The sequence below is a fragment of the Neovison vison genome, chromosome 13 (genome assembly GCF_020171115.1).
Source record: "Neovison vison isolate M4711 chromosome 13, ASM_NN_V1, whole genome shotgun sequence".
NCBI lineage: Eukaryota > Metazoa > Chordata > Mammalia > Carnivora > Mustelidae > Neogale > Neogale vison.
The window spans coordinates 82,849,292-82,868,179 of NC_058103.1; the positions used below are offsets into that span (position 1 = coordinate 82,849,292).

General features: G+C 45.8%; 1 protein-coding gene across 2 annotated transcripts in view; it reads right to left on the bottom strand.

Moving 5' to 3' along the window:
- Window positions 1–17,419, bottom strand: part of SORD (sorbitol dehydrogenase) — a 32,711-nt gene extending 15,292 nt beyond the window's left edge. The window contains exons 1-3 of one of the 2 annotated variants that reach the window (XM_044230545.1): window positions 17,236–17,419; window positions 5,182–5,215; window positions 2,240–2,404 (exon numbers count right to left, since the gene is read on the bottom strand). In XM_044230545.1, coding sequence (XP_044086480.1) covers window positions 2,240–2,404; window positions 5,182–5,215; window positions 17,236–17,298 — 262 coding nt within the window. In that variant the 5' untranslated portion in view covers window positions 17,299–17,419. The remainder of the gene's footprint in view (window positions 1–2,239; window positions 2,405–5,181; window positions 5,216–17,235) is intronic. The other variant, XM_044230547.1, reaches the window with a different exon arrangement.
- Window positions 17,420–18,888: the final 1,469 nt, after the last annotated feature.

The following is an 18,888-nucleotide window of genomic DNA, read 5'->3' on the forward strand; positions in this document are numbered from 1 at the left end:
TGCTAAGGTCAGGATCACAGGATCCTGGGATTGAGTCCCACATGAGCCCCACATCAGACTCCCTGCTCAGCAGGAGGCTTCTTCTCCCTCTGTTGCTCCCCCTGCTTGTGCTTTCTCTCATTCTGACAAATAAATAAATAAAATCTCTAAAATAGGATCCACAAAAGTCCCTGCAACCACCAAAATGTGCTGTTCCACCTGTAGGCACCCCTCTCTGCTTTCTCTGCAGCCCTTGCTCCAAATTATGTTCTAACACTGACAATGAGTTCTTCAAGCTAGGATTCAAGATCCATCATCATCAGGTGGGGTTTTGTACATCTCAGTTTTGTCTTTTAATGATTATGTTATAATAAAAGAATAATAACTCACAGTTGTGTAGTGCTTTTTAAAGAGGGAATTTTATACAGGTTACTAATTTTTAACATCCCCACTAACTTCCCAACACAGAACCTCTACTCTGAACAGCACAGAATTATTAGCAACCCAGATATGTTACACTTGCCTCCATAATTTTATTTTTCTGTTCCTCTTAACCAGAATATTCACTTCTGACCTCTTCACGAACTCAAATACAAAATTGTTCTCAGTTCTCCAGTTGCTGGACAGCCCAGTGGTTCTGAGCACTTGCTTTAGTATCAGAAAGACCAAGGCTGGGACCCCAGCTTGGGATTCGCTGGTGTGGGACCCCGGGCAATCACCATGGTTTGCTTTCTTCATTTGTTAAGGAAGAAAATAATGCCTACATTAGAGTTGTTTCAACAATGAAATATGTAATTATACATGTAAATATTTAACGTGGAGGCTAACAAATAGTTAAATCAATGAATATTAGCTGCCTTTTTCTTCCTGTAATTATTATTGTTCAACATCCAGCTCAAAGACATATCTCCTCCATGAACCTTCTTTAAACACCTCTGCCTACAACAAATGCCCTTTCCTTGAACTGTAAGAGCCCTATTCTTTTTCACACCTGATAGCACAGTATGGTTTTTTGAAAGACTTTATTTATTTATTGGTCAGAAAGAGAAAGAGAGCACAAGCAGGCAGAGTGGCCGGCAGAGGCAGAGAGAGTAGGTTCCCCGCTAAGCAAGGAGCCCAATGTGGGACTCGATCCTAGGACCCTGTGATCATGACCTGAGCTGAAGGGAGCGGCTTAACCGACTGAGCCACCCAGGTGTCCCGCACATTATGGTCTTATTCTCTAATTACTTCTATTTATATATGCCCTGATGTCTGATCTCCCCAACTAGATCAAAGTATCCAGGGATTGGCTCTTCTCAATTTTCTGTATCCCTCAAAGCACCTGGCAGAATGTGAGACCCATTGTAGATGCTGACCAAGCACTTCTTATAACTTAAATTTAAAGAACCCCACCCTGTTTTGACTGATATTAAGGGATCTTGTCCCACAGGTAAGAATCAATCAGTGGCTATTGGGAACTATGAATCTTCCTCTTGGGGATAATGCCACAAAACCTCAGGGGCTGCCTCGACTTCTATTCAGAATGAAATGAAACCCAAGTCCAGCTTCTTCAGAGCTTGACAGTTCCTCTCCGTGTAGCTATGCTGAGGCAGTCTCATAACTGACACAGAATGGTGTCTCCTGCCATCCTTCTCCTTATCTCGAATCATCTGCTGTCATCACCAGGCTGTACAGTGGCCTCCTCAGCAAAGGAAGGATACAGTCAACAGCTGGCCTTGTCACACAGGTGGGATATAATTCACTGTGTTGGGGAACATCACAGGCTACCACACAGCTGAGAAGTCCTCCCTCCAAGAGAATGAACTAAACAAGTCTAGAAAAATACTCGTGGTTTTCCAATCATCCAAGAAGACCAAAGACTACATCCAAGACCCTGTTTCTCAGTAGGTGGAGGCAGTTTGTGTTTCCTATGGCTGGAGTATTTCCCCCACCCCTATACCTAGCTTATCCCTTTGCTGCCTTCAGATGTTGGGTTAATTGTTCCTCCCTCAGAAGAGTCAGATCTGGTTAGAAGGTACTGATCAAACCACTATTCTTCTCGGGCCCTCAACACAACAGTAACTAAGCAGCTGTATGTGTGTTCCAGACCTGTCTTCCTCTGTGAAAAGTCACATTCCATGCGTGTAGAAATGGAGACTGTCTTATTCACCCCTGTAACCCCCGAGCTTCATAGAGGGTCCGGCCCCAAGAAAGTACACACAAATATTCATTTATGCTGAGGAATAAATAAATCAGTTAGTTGAAGAGTTTTGCTGACCTGGTTTTAGGTGCTTGACCAGTGATCCCACTTTTACAACTGTCCCTGAAGCTTCATGACCCAGCACCATGGGCTTTTCCACAATAAAATCACCAATTCGACCATGCTGCCAGTAGTGGACGTCTGAGCCGCAGATCCCAACAGAATGCATCTTCAGCAGCACTTCTGAGAAGAGGAAGGAGAAAACAAGTGAGGGAAGGCACAATGACGCCTCTGCCGTCTGAGGCACCACCATGCTTTCCCTCTGGATTCTACTTATTGGGGTGCCTGGGTGGCTCAGTCAGTTAAGCGTCTGCCTTAGGCTCAGGTCATGATCCCAGCATCCTGGGATTGAGTCGCACATTGTGGTCCCTGCTCCTTTTTCTCCCTCTGCCCCTCCCCCATCCATGCTCTCTCTCTCTCTCTCATTAGCTCTCTCTCAATAAATAAAAATATTTCAAAAAAACAAAAACAAACAAACAAACAAAAACCCCAAAGAAAAACAGTAGTTGTGCTGTGAGGGCATTTTCTAGATGTAATTAACATTTAAACAAGTAGACCCTGAGTAAAGCAGAGTACTCTGCCTAATATGGGTGGGCCCTACCCCATCAGTTGAAGGCCCTCGGAGAAAAGACCAGTTTCCTGAAGAAGGAATCCTCCAAGACTGAAGCATCAACTTTTACTTGAATTTCCAGCTTGCTGGTCAGCCCTACAAATTTCAGACTTGCCAGTCCTCACAATCACATGAGCCAATTCCTTAAAATAAATCTCCCCTGCCCTGTCCCTAGAGACATATATAATAAACCTATATATAAACAAATGTATGTAATAAATCTCTTCCTCTTTCTCCTCTCTTTCTTGGTTCCATCTCTCTGGAGAACTCTAATATACTGTATAAACAAGATATTATTAATAGGAAAAAAAAATGTATCAACCGTCTAAGGGAAAAACTATTTTCTAGGAGATAACTGATGCCACACAATTAATATGCTATGCCTGCTTCTTACCTATCTTGACAGAAAGGCTGGCAAAATCTAGGCTTGGCAACACTTTGTGAGCTATCTACGTTCTTCATGCCTGTCGTTTTGTTTAAGAATGCAGCTTTAGTTTAAACCATCCAAAGGTTTCAAAGGGTATTTCCCCCTCACGGGTTTGAATAAGTGAGATTTGTTGGTATTGTTGTTGTCAGTTTTCCAAGTTAAAAATAATGATGCCACCGAGCCCCTTTGCTGAAGTAAGTGTTAAAGGATTACTGGCCTGGTCTGACTCAGATGACCACGTTGCAAGTATCTCCCTGAGAAAAAGCTCTGTCTTAGAAAGACAAAGAGACCTAAAGCTCTGCTGTGCATTCAGGTGTCTCACACCCTGCCCCTGCCCACCAGCAGTCCACCCCAGGTGTGGCTCTGTAGAAACTTCTCTGTCCTTGGCCTTGGTAACAGAGTAAGACATGGCAGGGTGCAGATAGAGATCAAGGTAGAGGAAATTATCTGAGTTTCCTCTCTTTAAACTTACCAACTTATAGTGCTCGCTTCGGCAGCACATATACTAAACTTACCAACTTATAATAAGAGGTTAAATCTGACTTGCTAGAATGCCAGCTGAAATTTACCATCATTTCTCCTTCTAATTCAAGGGCAGCAAGAGACAAGTGAGAGCAGAATGCCGGGTCACAGAGAGAAACAGCACCAGGATCCTTTGAGTCCAAGACAGCCCTTGTTTTGCAACTTCTAGAATCCATACCAATTTCTCAGGACACGGTGAGGGGCCTCTTTCACTTCTCTGAACAAGGTATCTTGGTGAAAATGCTTCAGCCCTATATATGTATTACATGCTGAACACTGATAGAAACAGCTATTGTCTGTATGTTTATCACTATCAATTAATAAGCCAGCTGACCTTTGAATAGCAAAGCTCTGGGGGCTCCAGGAAAGCTGCCTTCAGTCCGTTGTTCGCACATCCCCAACTCACCCAGGACAGAGAGGAGACCTGAGTGGTTGGGTATGGGGTGAGTTATCTATAGACACTCTTCGCCTTACTCTCTGCCTCAGTTCAGAGTCCCGCAGTCTGAAGTGGGACTCCATGGTTGGGAGGGATTGGAAAACTATCAGCAGGTTATCTGCCCCAGGGAATAGGGGCCATGACTTCCCCAGGTACACACAGCACTCCAGGAAATGTGCTTGTCATCTGGGTCTTACACGCTTGCCCAGTGAGAGGCCAGAGGACTGGAACAAAGGTGGCAGGAAGCCTGCCCCAGAGTTGATCAGGACCCTGGGGCAGCACTCCATGCAGCCCCTCCCATCCCCACTGGACTGAAGGTCCTAGTCTTCCTAAAGTGATGCTCTCTTTCTAATTAAGAGATTAAGTTCTACAGACTCGCTCATTTTCAAAGCTTTGGTTAGGGTTAGGACAGGATCTGGCCACTTGAATAGCAGTTTAAAGTACACAGAGTAACCCAACTCTAGGTTAGGTCAAATGAGGAACAACTCTGCAATTGGTCCAGAGAAGTATTTTATGTCAAAAACTCTGGGACAAGTCAGCAATCTGATACGGTAACTCTTCTGAATCTATCACTGTTTACTTTATGTAGCAGTCAAGTTGAATCTATCTAGTCATGCTGTGGATGACAGACTAGGTTGACAGCTTAACAAAAAGACAGTTGTTGTTGTTTTTAAGATTTCATTTATTTATTTGAGAGAGAGAAAGAATGAGTAGGGGAGAGGGAGAAGCAGGTTCCCAGCTAAGCAGAGAGCCTGTTGAGGGGCTTGATCCCAGGACCCTGAGATTACGACCTGAGCCCAAGGCAGGTGTTTAAATGACTGAGCCATCCAGGAACCCCCAAAAGATAGTTTTTAATTGGAGGCAAAGTAATAAATAATAGGGAAAAAGGGGTAAGGAACAATGCACTGGTGTCTTCAGGTTAGTAAGAAACAATAAAATGTAAGTCGAGTATCCCAAGGACCTACCATTTGGGCCTGGTTCAGGGATAGGATAGTTCTCCTGAAGGAAATAAAAACAGAAAAATCATTTAGCATTCATAAAAACTTTCCCTTATGGCTATTTTCAACTGTTTAGTCAATGTAGAGTTTTACTCAAATATTTTTTCTAAAATGAACACAGGTTCAGACCATAGGGCAGCTGAGCGGATGCCTGAGGGGGCCCCCTAAATCGTGCTGTCTCTAATTCCTTACCTCACCCCACCCCATGGTGCAATTTGCCCTAGACTAATAAAGTGTACTAAACGTTCCCCTAGGCAGAAAGGATGTTTGGACTGATATCCATATCAGATCCTTCCCTTCTCGAAAAACACATTCTTAAGATAGAGATTTGTTTGGTCTGGGAAACTCTTATAGGGAGAAGGGTGAAGGCATCTGGTAGTAGCACGTGAGGGCTTTGACCTCTAGACACGCTGAAAAAAATGCACACTGCTGCTCTTCCCTTTACATGCGCACACACTGACCAGCACTCAGCCCTCTCTTCTGAAACCTCCCATGTGGAGTTTTAGAGGCCCTTTGGGAACACACAGGACCTGCGCCTCAGCCACTCCGCAGGTTCAAAAAGCAATCTGAGCTATTCAGAATTCGTAGCTATTATGATTATTTACCAACTCTGCTTCCAACTGCAACGAGCTGGGAAATTCATGGTGACAAGAAGGAAGGACACTGTGTGGCCAGATCCAAGGGTTCATTTTATGAATTCCTTGAAGGTGGCCAAGAAGACAAGGGAGGTGAGATGTTCACTGAACCAGCTATGCACCAGTCAATGTTCTGGCTTTAAGCACATCATGGCACAAGGCCCACAGTGTGCAGAAGAGAAACCCAAGGCTTGGAAGTGAAATAAGTTGGTCAAAGTCATAGCGCCACAGAGTGGCTAAACCAGGACTAAACCTGACTCCTCAGCATGCCTCACTACATCCCACTGCACACCAAGGTGGAATATACCTTTTCTCCTTCATTATCTCTGCCTCCAACCAAGCCAGCCCTGAATACCTGGGAAAATAATCAAGTTCAAAGCAACAGCTGGGCCCACCAAGTAGCCCTGGGTCGCTAGTGATTACTACTGTAAACATTTGTTGGAGGGGACAGAGCGACCAAATCTTTGCCCTACCACCCCCCATAGCTGCAGTGACTTTCCTAGACACTAGAGGGTGCTGTGCAGATAGCCCGGCTTTTCCCTAATGGCTGATTGCATATTATCTCTTTGCAAATCAGCTTTTCCTTTTCCTTCTTTCTTGCTGACTCCAACCACCCTTACTAATCGGCTGGGCTCCTGACTCCCCTCTCTGCAGGAGACATGCCACAGAAGCACAGGACCGTGTTAAGATCAGCCCTTAAGTCTGTAAATGTTATCCTAAGCAAGGCTGTGGAGATCATGGTTGAGAAAGTTATCACCGCATGATTACTAAAAAAAACTAAACAAAACAAAAACAACTTGCTTTTCATTTGTGGTTCCTTGGAATGACGCTGGCCACAGTCCTCTGTTTGCTTAATCTCTTTTTCTGTCTCAGATTTCAGTGATGATATTCTTTCATTCACCCTATTCCTCATCTACCAGTTTCTTAGCTCCCCTGAGATCCCCAGCTTTCACTGTTACCCCTGCAGCCCTTTCATCCCCAGAGTTTTGTTATCAGGCATATTCATGGTTTTCTGAACAGGATTTCTTACCTTTCTTGAATGACAGTTAACAAAGGGATAAAGGGGAGTAGAGGTAACTGTTCTTTCCTGTAGTTATGTCAGTCTTCCAGCCTTTTTCACTTCCAGTCAGAAATACATCACATACATATCCTCCCTTCCAATCCCTCCAGGTCTCCCCCAACCTCCCCCAATCAGTTATGGAAATACTTCAGGAAGAACTCTCTGTGGGAGCTTAGAATCATTCCAGGGGCCTCTTGCTTCCTGTTATCTTGGATTTCCTAAATATATTTTGTTAAATTAGCCTGAAAGTTTATTTCCTAAGTAGATCCTCACGGGCCTCCATTCTCTACTTCCACCCACAGGGCTGAGTTCACACCCTCTGTGCCTCTTGCCTGGGTTGCAGTAACGGCCTTGACATGAGGAGAAATCAAGGGAAAATGCCTTTTCCCTCCTGCAGCTGACCCGAGTAGAGCAGGGGAACTCACACTCTGGAACTGAGTGATGTGCAAACCCAGGCTCCCCTTGCCAGTTGTCTGACCTCAGGGCACTTATGCAAGCTCTTTGTGCCTTTGATTTCCCTCTCTGCGTAATAAGGATAATCATCAGACACAGTGTCCCACTCACAATAAGTAAATTAGCTCTTGTTACAAAAGAAGTAGAACCGAAGTCCTATTTCCTATCATTAACTCACAGTATGATTGAACCAGCTCTGGACAGCCTTCCTTGTCCTCTTCCTCTTGCAAAGTGCACTTTTTTCAGAAACTGTTTTGGGGACAAGTTATTTCCCTTGTTGTCATGTCAATATTAAGAAAACTACACTGCTCCTTAAAAGGCTGGCATTTGGGAGAAAGGGAAATAGGATTCGAGCCGTGTTTTAGCCTCATTCTACCAGGTGTTGTAAAGTGTGTCAAGCCAAGCTCCCTGCCTTAGAGTGAGAACTTGGAGGCCGGCCTCACCTGGGGGCCTCCAAGCTCTCATTCACCACCTCCTCCCACCTGCGAGGCCTCCTGACAACCTGCCCACCAGCTGCCCCCCACACTTATGAGCAGAGCAGGTGACCTTACTTTGCTTAAACCTTCCACCTTGATTTTCCTCCTCCCTTGAGCATGTTTGGAGCATAGGAGGAAAATCCAAAGGTTTCCTAATTGGCCATTTGGTCATAAATGGCTTTGTTCTAGCCGCATTAGCCCTGACAAACTTGGGGTCAAAGTAGAAGGGTCGAACACTCTCCCAAAGTCCACTGAGCCACACTCCAGCCCATGCTCTCAGGGCTCCAACCAGCCTCCTTCCGCTAACAATATTTCTTAAAATACAAATCCCTTTAAAGTGCCCAGTGGCCCTGGTGGATCCCCAGGCTCTGGAAGCCTCCTGCAATTCCCAGTACACCCTGGGGCTCACTCCCTCACCTCCTGGGACCACTTCCCCACCTTCAAGTTTCCACATGAGGCAGGAAGTGAAGGGAAGGGAGATATCTGGGGTGACTTCCTAATGCTTGTGGGAACTCAGGGAGATGGAGGTTTGGATGGGTTGGAATTGCAGTGCCTGGGGACATCCTGGTGGCGGTGGGCAGGGGTGGGGGGCTGTCCAATAGGTGGCTGTACTCCTGGGACCGAGAGACACAAGGGCAGACTGAAACTATCACCTCCTGTGAGAAGACATCCCTGTGCTCATGGGGCTGGGAAGGTGGTTCCTTTCTCTCCTTTGAGCTTCCCAAGCACCTAGGACTGGATCCACACAGGATGGTTAAAAGACTATTTCATTCTCAGCTGTGATAAGTCAATTTTTAAAAATTAATGTCCCCCTAATTCAAAATGCACATTATACCTGTTGATGGTTCTTTAAGCAAATATATGAAGTCTCTCATCTTTGTTGGATGTTCTCATGTGTTAGTAACATTGATTAAGTGCTGCATTCAGGCTAGGAAATGGGACATTTACATTAAAAAAATTATTTATCTAGCTGACTATCACTTCGTAAAATCTGAATATATTCCCTCCTTCGTGTAAATCTGATTTTGAGGGAACTGCCAGTTTATCAGCCACACTAGAAGACTTACCAAGTGGATGCCAATACTGTGGAAAGTACGTATTTCTCCCCCTTCTTAATTTCTCTGTGATACATTTTAAAGATTTTATTTATTTATTTGACAGAGGGAAAGGGGTGGGCACAAGCAGGGGGAGCTGCAGGCAGAGGGAGAGGGAGAAGCAGACTCCCTGCAGAGCAGGCAGCCTAAGTGGGGCTCAATCCCTTGACCCCAGGATCGATCATGACCTGGGCTGAAGGCTGACACTCAATCAACTGAGCCACCCAAGCGTCCCTCTGCCATGCCATTTTAAAAGAGAAATTTCCAAAAAATAAAAAATAAAATAAAAGAGAAATTTCCCCCATACCCATAGTTCTAGCTTTTCCCTCCAGAATAGGGCTACTTTCACTCCACCTCTTAGTAGTACTAGGATTTATTACATAAAATGTTAAGATTCTATTTGTGGTACTGCTGCTACTTTTGGGGGGGTGGGGGAGTGAGCATTCTAGGCCTATTGCAGACAAACTGTCCTTCCACAGCAGTTGGCAGAGATGGCAAGATTTGCAGGATTTAATTTCCTGTTGTTTATCTGGTTTGGGTCTTGCTTTATTACTGAAACATAATTAAGATAAAGGGAAGTGGTATTTCTTCCAGTTATTTTCTTTGTTTTTTTCAGGAGTTTTATATTCTATTTTCAGTGCCTCTGACTGATAAATCTAGTTCAGGGGTTAAAGGGTTAAGTAGGCGGCATTTCCTCCTCACTCTTGCCTGTAATCTCCCAGTTTAATCCAGCTGCTACTTAAAATGTATTACAGCCCTTTAATTTGATCTCCATCCCTCAGCTGGTGGGAAAAATAATCAAGGGAAGAAAGAGACTGTGATGCTCAGGACCACTTACTTGCACTGCCAGTGTCGATGACCACCCCCCACCATTAAATAATCCCCTCCTCCTTACCCCAAAGAGCTTAACAGTAAAGTACATATGTGAGGAGGAGATATTTTCAATGTGTTATATTACAGACATGGAATTATTTTACTTTGTAAAAATTATTATAGGGAGGCCCGGGAGGCTCAGTCGGTTAAGCATCTGCCTTTGGCACCAATCATGATCCCAGAGTCCAGGGATGGAGCCCCGCCTCGGGTTCCCTGCTCAGTGAGGGGTCTGCTTCTCTCTCTGCCTACTGTTCCCCCTGCCTGTGTTCTCTCTCTCTAACAAATAAATAAATAAAACCTTATAACAAAGCAATTATTACACATTCAAAGCAGTTCTTTTGACCTAGGGTATAATACATTTCCTCAAAGGGCCAAAACTCAAGAAGTATCTTCGTGGGGCCTAATTAATATTTAAGCTTGACGCAAACATGTTTTCTCTGCACTTTATAATTAAACATCAACCCATCATTCTAAAAGAACGATTTTCCCTTTAATTTGGTCTTTCCTCAAGGGGAGCAGAATTTGCCATCCCCAAATAGATCTCTTTGACAAAAGAGTTATTTTAGGCTGATTATTTTTAACAGAGAGCAGACTTAGGAAAAGCTCTGAAAACTGAAAAGTTACCTTCTCCTTTTGTAAGGGTGTCTCCCTCTCCACATCAGGAAAATGACTAAACCTCTCTTACCAAAGAAGAAGGCAAAGATTTAAATTTGCCTAACAACCATACCCTTGTGTACAGTGCTTTTCCTGAAAACTTCCCATAACTGGCTTCCCCTACTTCAAGATCTTTTGTCTTTAGCTGGAAATAGTACTTAAGGTGTACCTTGGGCCATTTCATGAAATGACTCAGTTTTCATCATGCCTCCCATATGTACATTACCTACACATTATTGAACTTGTTTTTCTCTTGTAAATCTTCCATTACAAGGGGTCTCGGCCAAGAACCTAGAAGCACATCACAAAAAAACCAGAAATCTGACTATCTGGCATCCCAAATCCAGTGCTCTGTCCCCTGCAAAGGGGGCCTGGGTTGTTCCTTTCTTCTCCCTGGCCAGATGCTGGTGCTTGAAATGTGGCAGAGCTGTCAGGAGTAAGGCAGACAGGGTGACTGGGTGGCTCAGTCTGTTAAGTGTCTGCCCCTCGTTGGGCTCCCTGCTCAGTGGGGAGTCTGCTTCTTCCTCTACCCCTCCCCACTGCTCATGATCTCTCTCTCTCTCTCTCTCTCTAATAAATAAATATTTTTTTAAAAAAGGAGTAAGACAGATAAAGTGTGCTCAATGTGGTTGATGGCCTACTACTGATCTGTGATGCAACATGTACAGAAACGGAGCATTTGGAAATATTTACCACATTTTCACATTGCTGCAACATCAAAATACGACAATACAAACACACTGGTCCATGGCTGAAAATGTAAATAGAACTGGTGTTTCATCTGGGATCATTAGTGAAGCACTACATCAAAGGACCCAGCAGCTGCCTCATAATACAGCACACACTCAACATGTTCATTCTCTCCATTTCCCTTACCTGTCCAGTGAAACCCAGAGCATTAAAAAAACCAAAGCCACGCCCTGCCCCTACCAGCAAAAACAGCTTCTGGGGATAAAATCTCATCTGACTGTTTTATATTCCAACTTCATGAACTAGTAACTCAGAGAGAATTCATTTCCCAATCAAAAGGAATTTCTGTATTTCTCAAAACTGACCAAGAGGCACAAAGTAATTAAACTGGTAAATACAGATGAATACAAGATTATTGCCTGGGTCCACATTTATTACAATTTAGTTCAGAACTATCCATACATGGGAACCTGTGTGGCCCAGTCGGTTGAGCACCGGACTCTGATTTCAGCTCAGGTCATAATCTCAGGGTGGTGGTGATGAGGGGACAGAAGGGAAGCTGAGGACGAAGCACAAGATGACACCCCACAACCACTCCACCAACACACACACACACACACACACACACACCCCTTCTGGGTGGATTATGTGTGACATTTTTCCAGGAAACTTCCAACTATCTTTTTATCTTTTTTTTAAAGATTTTATTTATTTATTTGACAGAGAGATCACAAGTAGGCAGGCAGAGAGCGGGGGTGTGGGGAAGCAGGCTCCCTGCGGAGCAGAGAGCCCAATTCGAGACTCAGTCCCATGACTCTGAGATCTTGACCTGAGCTGAAGGCAGAGGCTTAACCTATAGTGCCGCCCAGGCGCCCTACTTCCAACTATCTTAAAGTTAATTCTTTGCCAAGGGAAAAACCACCTTAGTTTAACAATAGCCACTTAACCAACCAACCCTTTAGTATCCTCAGGGCCTACTTTAGCATATGAAAGTCATTTTAGACACCTCCCTTTTTTCTTACCCCAACCCCCAAGTATTTCATCAGCCATTCCTCACAACTCCAGTACTGCCCCTCTTTCTGCCCTGGGGTCTTGTCCTAGTTGGTTTAATAAAATCCTTTTTGCACCAAAGACATCTCAAGAATTCTTTCTTGGCCCCTGGTTCCGGACCTCACCCATCAGTGGGATTGAGCTCTGCACAGGGCTCCATGCTCAGCAGTCTGCTCCCCTCCCTCTCTCTGCCCCTCCTCTGCTCATGCATGCACTCTCTCTCAAATAAAACTTAACTTCAAAAAAAAAAAAAATCACCCATGTATTTGAAGGTCTTGGTCTTTATCTCTTCCTATGCTGAGATGATTTTTTAAAATTTTTTAGTAATCTGTACATCCAATGTGGGGTTTGAACTCATGACCCTGAGATCAAGAGTCCTGTACTCTTCTGACTGAGCCAGCCAGGAACCCCTATGCTGAGAAGGTTTAAATGTCTGATTCTCCTAGGCCCTAGTCTCCCATATGCTGGGCCTTCTACAGGCACCATCTCATGGTAAGGTCTGACCGAGGGCAGGCTGCCCCAAAATGGGCCATTTTGGCGTGTGGATTATTTTGAGTTGAAGGCAATCAAGGTTCTACAGGATCAGGAGAAACTTTTGTCCCTCCCTTAACTACAAAGAAGAATCTAAATTGGAGGGTCTTGACCACAGATAAATTTTATCTGAGTAATCCATCTATATGGGAAGGGAAATATTTATTTACTAAACATTTATTCTTTTTGATTTTCCTGTGATATGCATTCATTCCCTTTGAAGTTCCAAGCCCCTACCTTCTTCCCCCTTAGTTCAGAATGACACAGAGAGCTCATTTTGTCTGTCTTTCGCATTTCCTTGTATGTGTGGATTAATAGTATTAATAGTATATACAAACTATTAAACTTGACTTTCTCCTGTTAGTCTGTCTTACGTCAATTTGATCTGGGGTCCAGCTAGAACCTTTGAGGGGTCAGGAATTCTTGTTCTCTGACACCCTTCAGTCCTCAACCCAGAGATGAGAACTCCTGTCATGCCCATTATACAGATGGGAAATTGAAGCAGAAAGTAGTCTGGTGAGTCACACAACTATTAAACAGCGGAGCTGGCACTAAACCCCACTCTGGGCCTCAACCTGGCTCATGACTTCATAACTGTTTCCCTTTAAAGAGGACCTCAGTGAGCTGTACTTCAAAGTTGACACTTATTGCTGACAGGCTTTTGCCTCTTTGACACATCAGGCTGGCTGCCTCTCCCCCTTGCTCTATTTAAAATAGGGAGGGGAAAGTAAAAGTCCTTTTCCTCCCCTCATATTTGTGTTTTCCTCATTATAAAAGATAAACCACCAACCTGTGTGTGTGTATACACACATCCACTCTCTCTCTGATTTACCACCCAATTTAGAAATGCCCAGAGCCAAGGCACCATGCAGACCTGAATCCCCAGGCCAGGGAGTTCTGGAGCTGCCAGGGTCCTTCCCTTGCTGTGGCCAAGGGGATCACTAGCTACACAGCAGGCAAGGAATTTAATTTTTCCTTCCCTGCAGCCCCAGTTTATCAAGAAAGAAAAGGGAGGGACACCTGGGTGGCACAGTTGGTTGGACGACTGCCTCCGGCTCAGGGCGTGATCCTGGAGTCCCGGGATCGAGTCCCGCATCGGGCTCCCAGCTCCATGGGGAGTCTGCTTCGCTCTCTGACCTTCTCCTCGCTCATGCTCTCTCTCACTGTCTCTCTCTCTCTCAAAAAATAAATAAAATAAAATCTTTAAAAAAAAAAAAAAAAAAGGGAATCCTTCCTGCCTTCTCCATAGGTAGGAAGAAGCTAGACATTAAGTTTCCTTCCTGGCAGGTGGAAGATGGCAGGAAGGTTGAAGAGGCCCAGGTCAAATGTCCCCCAGAGACCGCTGCCATGGATGCTGACTGGTCCCTGGGCTTGCCTGAAGTGGGATGGCAGCATCAGGAAGGGTTGAGCCCTTGCTTCCTGCTTCAGGAACCCTTCTAAATCCTGCTTCAGATTTTAGAAATGACTTGTCCCCAGACTACTCCCTTCACACGAGCTCCCGAGGCACAACCATTTCTATCAGTGGACCCTGACCCCGGCTAGCCAAAGTGGCCACAGCCTGCTATTCCCAGGAAATCTTGGATTTCATTTTGGTTCTCCCACGGAAAGGAGAACTGGTGTTCGCTCCCAAAACTGCCCTAGGGCTGTTCCTCCTTGTTGCTTCCTTGTTTACTAATAGTACCACCAACCCCCAACAACTTACCTATTTGCCTTACAGGAGGGGGTGGAAGGGCAGAGATGCTCGAAGGAAGTCGGGGACTCTCTGTGGAGGTGCTGGGGGTCCTTCTCTAGAGGGAGCGGTGAGGGGCCAAGAGGGTCTGTGTTGAGGCACAGGCATCTCTGAGGCAGCACAAGCATCCCTGGTTACTCTTCTCAGCGGACAACTTTCTGCCCCTTCGCCTGAGTGTGGGGCTCTCTCCAGGGTAATGTCCTCCACTTGCTGCCTTCTCTGCACGTCCCACTCAGCCTAGCAAGCTCGTTCATCTACAAACTCCCACTAGGGTGCTACTTTGGTCAGGGGAAGCCAGAGTTGTAAACCAAATGAAGTCTGTCCCTCAGTCATTGTGACAACCACCCCCCCCTTACATATTCCCAAATGCCTCATGGGAAGGGGGTGCAGAACTGCTCAGTAAAGAAGCGGATGACTCCTGAATTTACATCTCTGGCCCAAAAATCATCCATAGATCCCAGATCCCTAGAACCAAGGTAATTTTTCAAAGATACCTTGCTGTGCCGTCCCAGAGACATCTTAAACTCAAACCTGATCTCATCATTCTAATCTACTCTTTTGTCTAGTAAATGATCCCACCACTTCCTACTCTCAAACAGACCTGAGGCCCTCAGGAACCCACCCTGAACCCTTTCAGTGTACCAATCCCACAACCACAGTCAACATTCTCTAGCCCGTTGTTTTTTCCAGAGCCTTCAGGACACACCTACCCCAATTCCTCCCTAATACAAAAAGCAGATTCTAAGGCAAAGCTGATAAAATCAATCTTTAAAAAAATGTTTATTATTGTTCATAAAATCAATTTTAAGTTCAGATTCCTACCCCCTCCAATCTTCAAGGCTTTGCTCTAGAGAGCCATGACAAAGAGAGGTCATGTGGCAGTGTGGTGGGGGAGCATGAGTTTAAGAGTTAAGGCAAAGCAGATCCTGGGATTGCAATTTTAGTTCTGTTACACATTAGGTCCATGACTTAAAGCAGGGCCTGAGCAGCAGGAGAAGCAGATCCTGTCCACCTCTCCAGGCTCAAATTCCATTCAGTACATCCCACTATTTTCAGGACCAGGAAACAGGATTTATAATCTAGTACTTCATGTATCTTTGCACTTGTTTCTATATTTTCCTGAATGACTCCTACTTATCCTTCAAGATACAGGTCAAGGAGCATCCATCTCCTCTAGGACCTCTTTCCTAGGCCAAGTGTCCCTCCCTGTGAGGGCTTTACTCTGTGTAGTCTCCATCAAAGCCCTCACACTCTCATTGTTAAGTTCATCTCATCTATCTCCCTAGAGCAGTTTGAGGGTAGGGGCTGCTAGCCCTCAGCCCAGTGCCTGGCATATGGCAGACACCCACTCATCTGATACATGTTTGTGGAATGAAGGACTGAGTTGGAGATCACTCTGCAAGCTGCACTTAGCTGTACTACTTAGCCTTCCTTACAATACCACCTGGTGTTGGGAGCAATAAACACTAATAGCATCACTTTAATTCAGGACCTTGGGGTGAGGCTCCACAGTGAGTGGAGAGAACACTGGACCCGAGCTCTCATCTGGGCTCTGTTAACTAATCAAGCCTGTCACCCTTGGGCAGCACCTTCTTAACTGAGGGAGATGGGAGAGTGGCTCAAGGCAGGAGTTTGTAATCTGGGGTCCACAAACCTCTAGAGAGTTAATGGAGGGACTTAAAGGAAGTCCACAAAAATCTCTGAAACTGCTGCCAAACTCAGTCTATTTGGATTCTGTGGGGAGAGAGACCACAGATTTCTCAAACAGTCAAGAACTGCTAATCTGGATAATCTCCTGAGTCTCTCCTATCTAGATCCTTATGCATATTCTCTTTGAGGAGGAAGGAAGCACCAGGGAGCAGTAGAGAGGGCTGGCACCCGTCCCACGCACCTCAGGCCCATCTGAGATGGACTTTGTCAGGGGACCCCTGACACGACCACAGGGATGATCCTGCAGCACCCTGACTTTGGCCGATCACCCTGACTTTGGCCCTGCGAGCCAGAGAGCAGATGAAAAGGTATGGTGCCCCAGAGGCATATACACAATGCTCTTAAAGAAACAATGGAGCCAGATCAGAGGAAAATGGCCAAAAGTGAACCAAGTGTGGACTAAAGGCGGTAAGGAGGAGAGACGTTTTAGAGACATGGTCACTATCCAGATCCAGAAGTCTGGCATAGGAACAGGGAACAACAGGAGTCCTGGAGATGCAGCCGGTGCTGGAAAGAAAGGCAGCAACTGGCACTTTCTGAGTACCTAATTAAGTGCTGGGTACTCTTGTGATCATAATAATCCTGCAAAGGAGTTATGAGCCCCACCCAAGACACATTAAACACGAGTCCCACGGCTTTTAAATCTCCCTGTGGCCCTCCTTTCTGCCCTGCAGAAATTTCTTCCCGAAGAAGTTCAGGGCATGTCCTCTATCAGGGAGCCTTCTGGGATCTCTTTCGATGTGCAATGACAAGGAGCTAGACTACGACTCTGCAGCTGGAGGAGGAGGCAGAAGGCTTCAATAGGGTTTGCAAACTTCCTGGGCTCTGGCCACGTGCCGGCCACGGGGCTGGGTTCCGGGGAGGCACGCGACAAGAACCTTCCTCTTAGCACCTTACACCCAACAGCCCCCTCCCCCCAACATGGTAACCAGCTCTGATCCGGGTGGCCGGGGCACGGAGGTGAGGGCCATCGCCAGGCTGGAACTGGCGAGCTGGGACCGCGGCTGAGTCCGGAGGCCAGCAGGGCAGGGTCGGGCTAGGTCTCCCTTCCCCCTTCCCGTTTTACCAGGCGCAGGTCTCCGGGTCCGTGCACCACCAGAGAGAGGTTCTCGGGCTTGACCGCCGCCATGTCGTTTTCTCCCTGCCGGGCTTGGACGCCTGACGGTTCTGATGGCAGCCCCGCGAGGGTTGAGGGTTAGAGCCAGGAGGCCCCGCTTGTCAGAAAAGGCGCACGCCCGGCCCGGGGCGGGGCTTCCTCGCCCCTGACAACCGGGGTGGGGCTAGGGGGGGCGGGGCCTCCCTGCGATGCTCCGCCGTTTGACCTTAGGGGGTTCGGGAGAGGGCAGGGGGAAGGTTGGGAGAGGACTGCGGAGGGTCCTGGGGAGCAGGGGGAACCCTGAACGCCGCAGCCATCTGCCGACGCTGGTGTTTCTGTCCGCCTCCAATTCAAGGGAACATGGCTGCATTGCAAGTAGCCTGCAGAGGCCGCAGCCACCAGACCAATGTCCTCAGACTTCAGCTGCAGAAGGAGGGGGTTCTGCAAAGGGGAGCAGAGTCTTGGGACCAGCACTGAGATTCTGATAGGGTAAGCCTAGGTCTTACCTATGGGTGAGGCCTGGGGCGGGGGGTGTCTGTATCTGTAGTAGCATTGGAATTATGAGGCTGCAGGTAGGATTCGGTCTATACACAAGAGAAACAACCCGCACGTTCTCCCAGCGTCCCCAGCATCCCGCCAAGCGCCTGGTACTAGTAAAAGTCAGTGAATTGGAGTACCATCCCATGGGATTGATGCATCAGAGTAAAAAAGCTATGAAATAGAATCTGCAAACCCTTTCAGAGCAGCTGGCTGTGCTTCTTATAATGAAAGTGAGATTTCTGCCTACATTCTTCCTTTAAGCCTCTTTTTCCTCAGGAGTGAAGTTGTACTCCAAGGGGAGAGCTCAGGACAGGCCCAAGTCCATAAACACTTTTCCCTTCTTTGAGAACAGTGCTCAGGTTTTCATTCCCTACAGCTCTCCCCAGGCCCAGACACACCGCTGGATCATTTTATCTCCTCCAGGAGACTTGCCCCAGTGCCCAGCCCTTGAAGATATCTCCCTGTGGCACTCAGTGTATGACCCACAAGTGGGTCACATCTGTAACTTTCACCTGTAGCCATACTTTCCGCAAATGCTCTGGAAGGCCACTGAGGGCAAGGCCTCATTTCTTTCTTTTTTTTTTTTTTCTTTCCTTCTTTTTCCTTAATCTAGTAAATGTCTTACTTTCCTTTTACTTTCAATTTTTAAACAGCTTTATTGAAGTATAATTGGCATATAGTAGATAGCCAATATTTAAAGTACACACTACGATAAGTTTTGATATGTACATCATGAACTATCATCATATTTAAGACAATGAGCATATCTGTCCCCCTCAAAAATCATCTCCCTATCCAAAGCAACCATTGCTTCTCTCTCTTCTCTACAGATTAGTTTGCATTTTCTAGAATTTTATATAAATGGTATAAAACGTGGGTATTTATTTTAGTCTGGCTTCTTTTCACTTACCACAGTTGTTTTGAGATTCATCCAAGTTGTTACATATAGCAATATGTTCATTCCTTTTTATCGATATATCAATATGTTCATTCTTTTTTAGTGCTGAGTATCATTTCTTGGTGTGGATGTACCGTAATGTGTTTTTCATATATGTGTTGATGGAGACATGGTTTTTTTGTAGT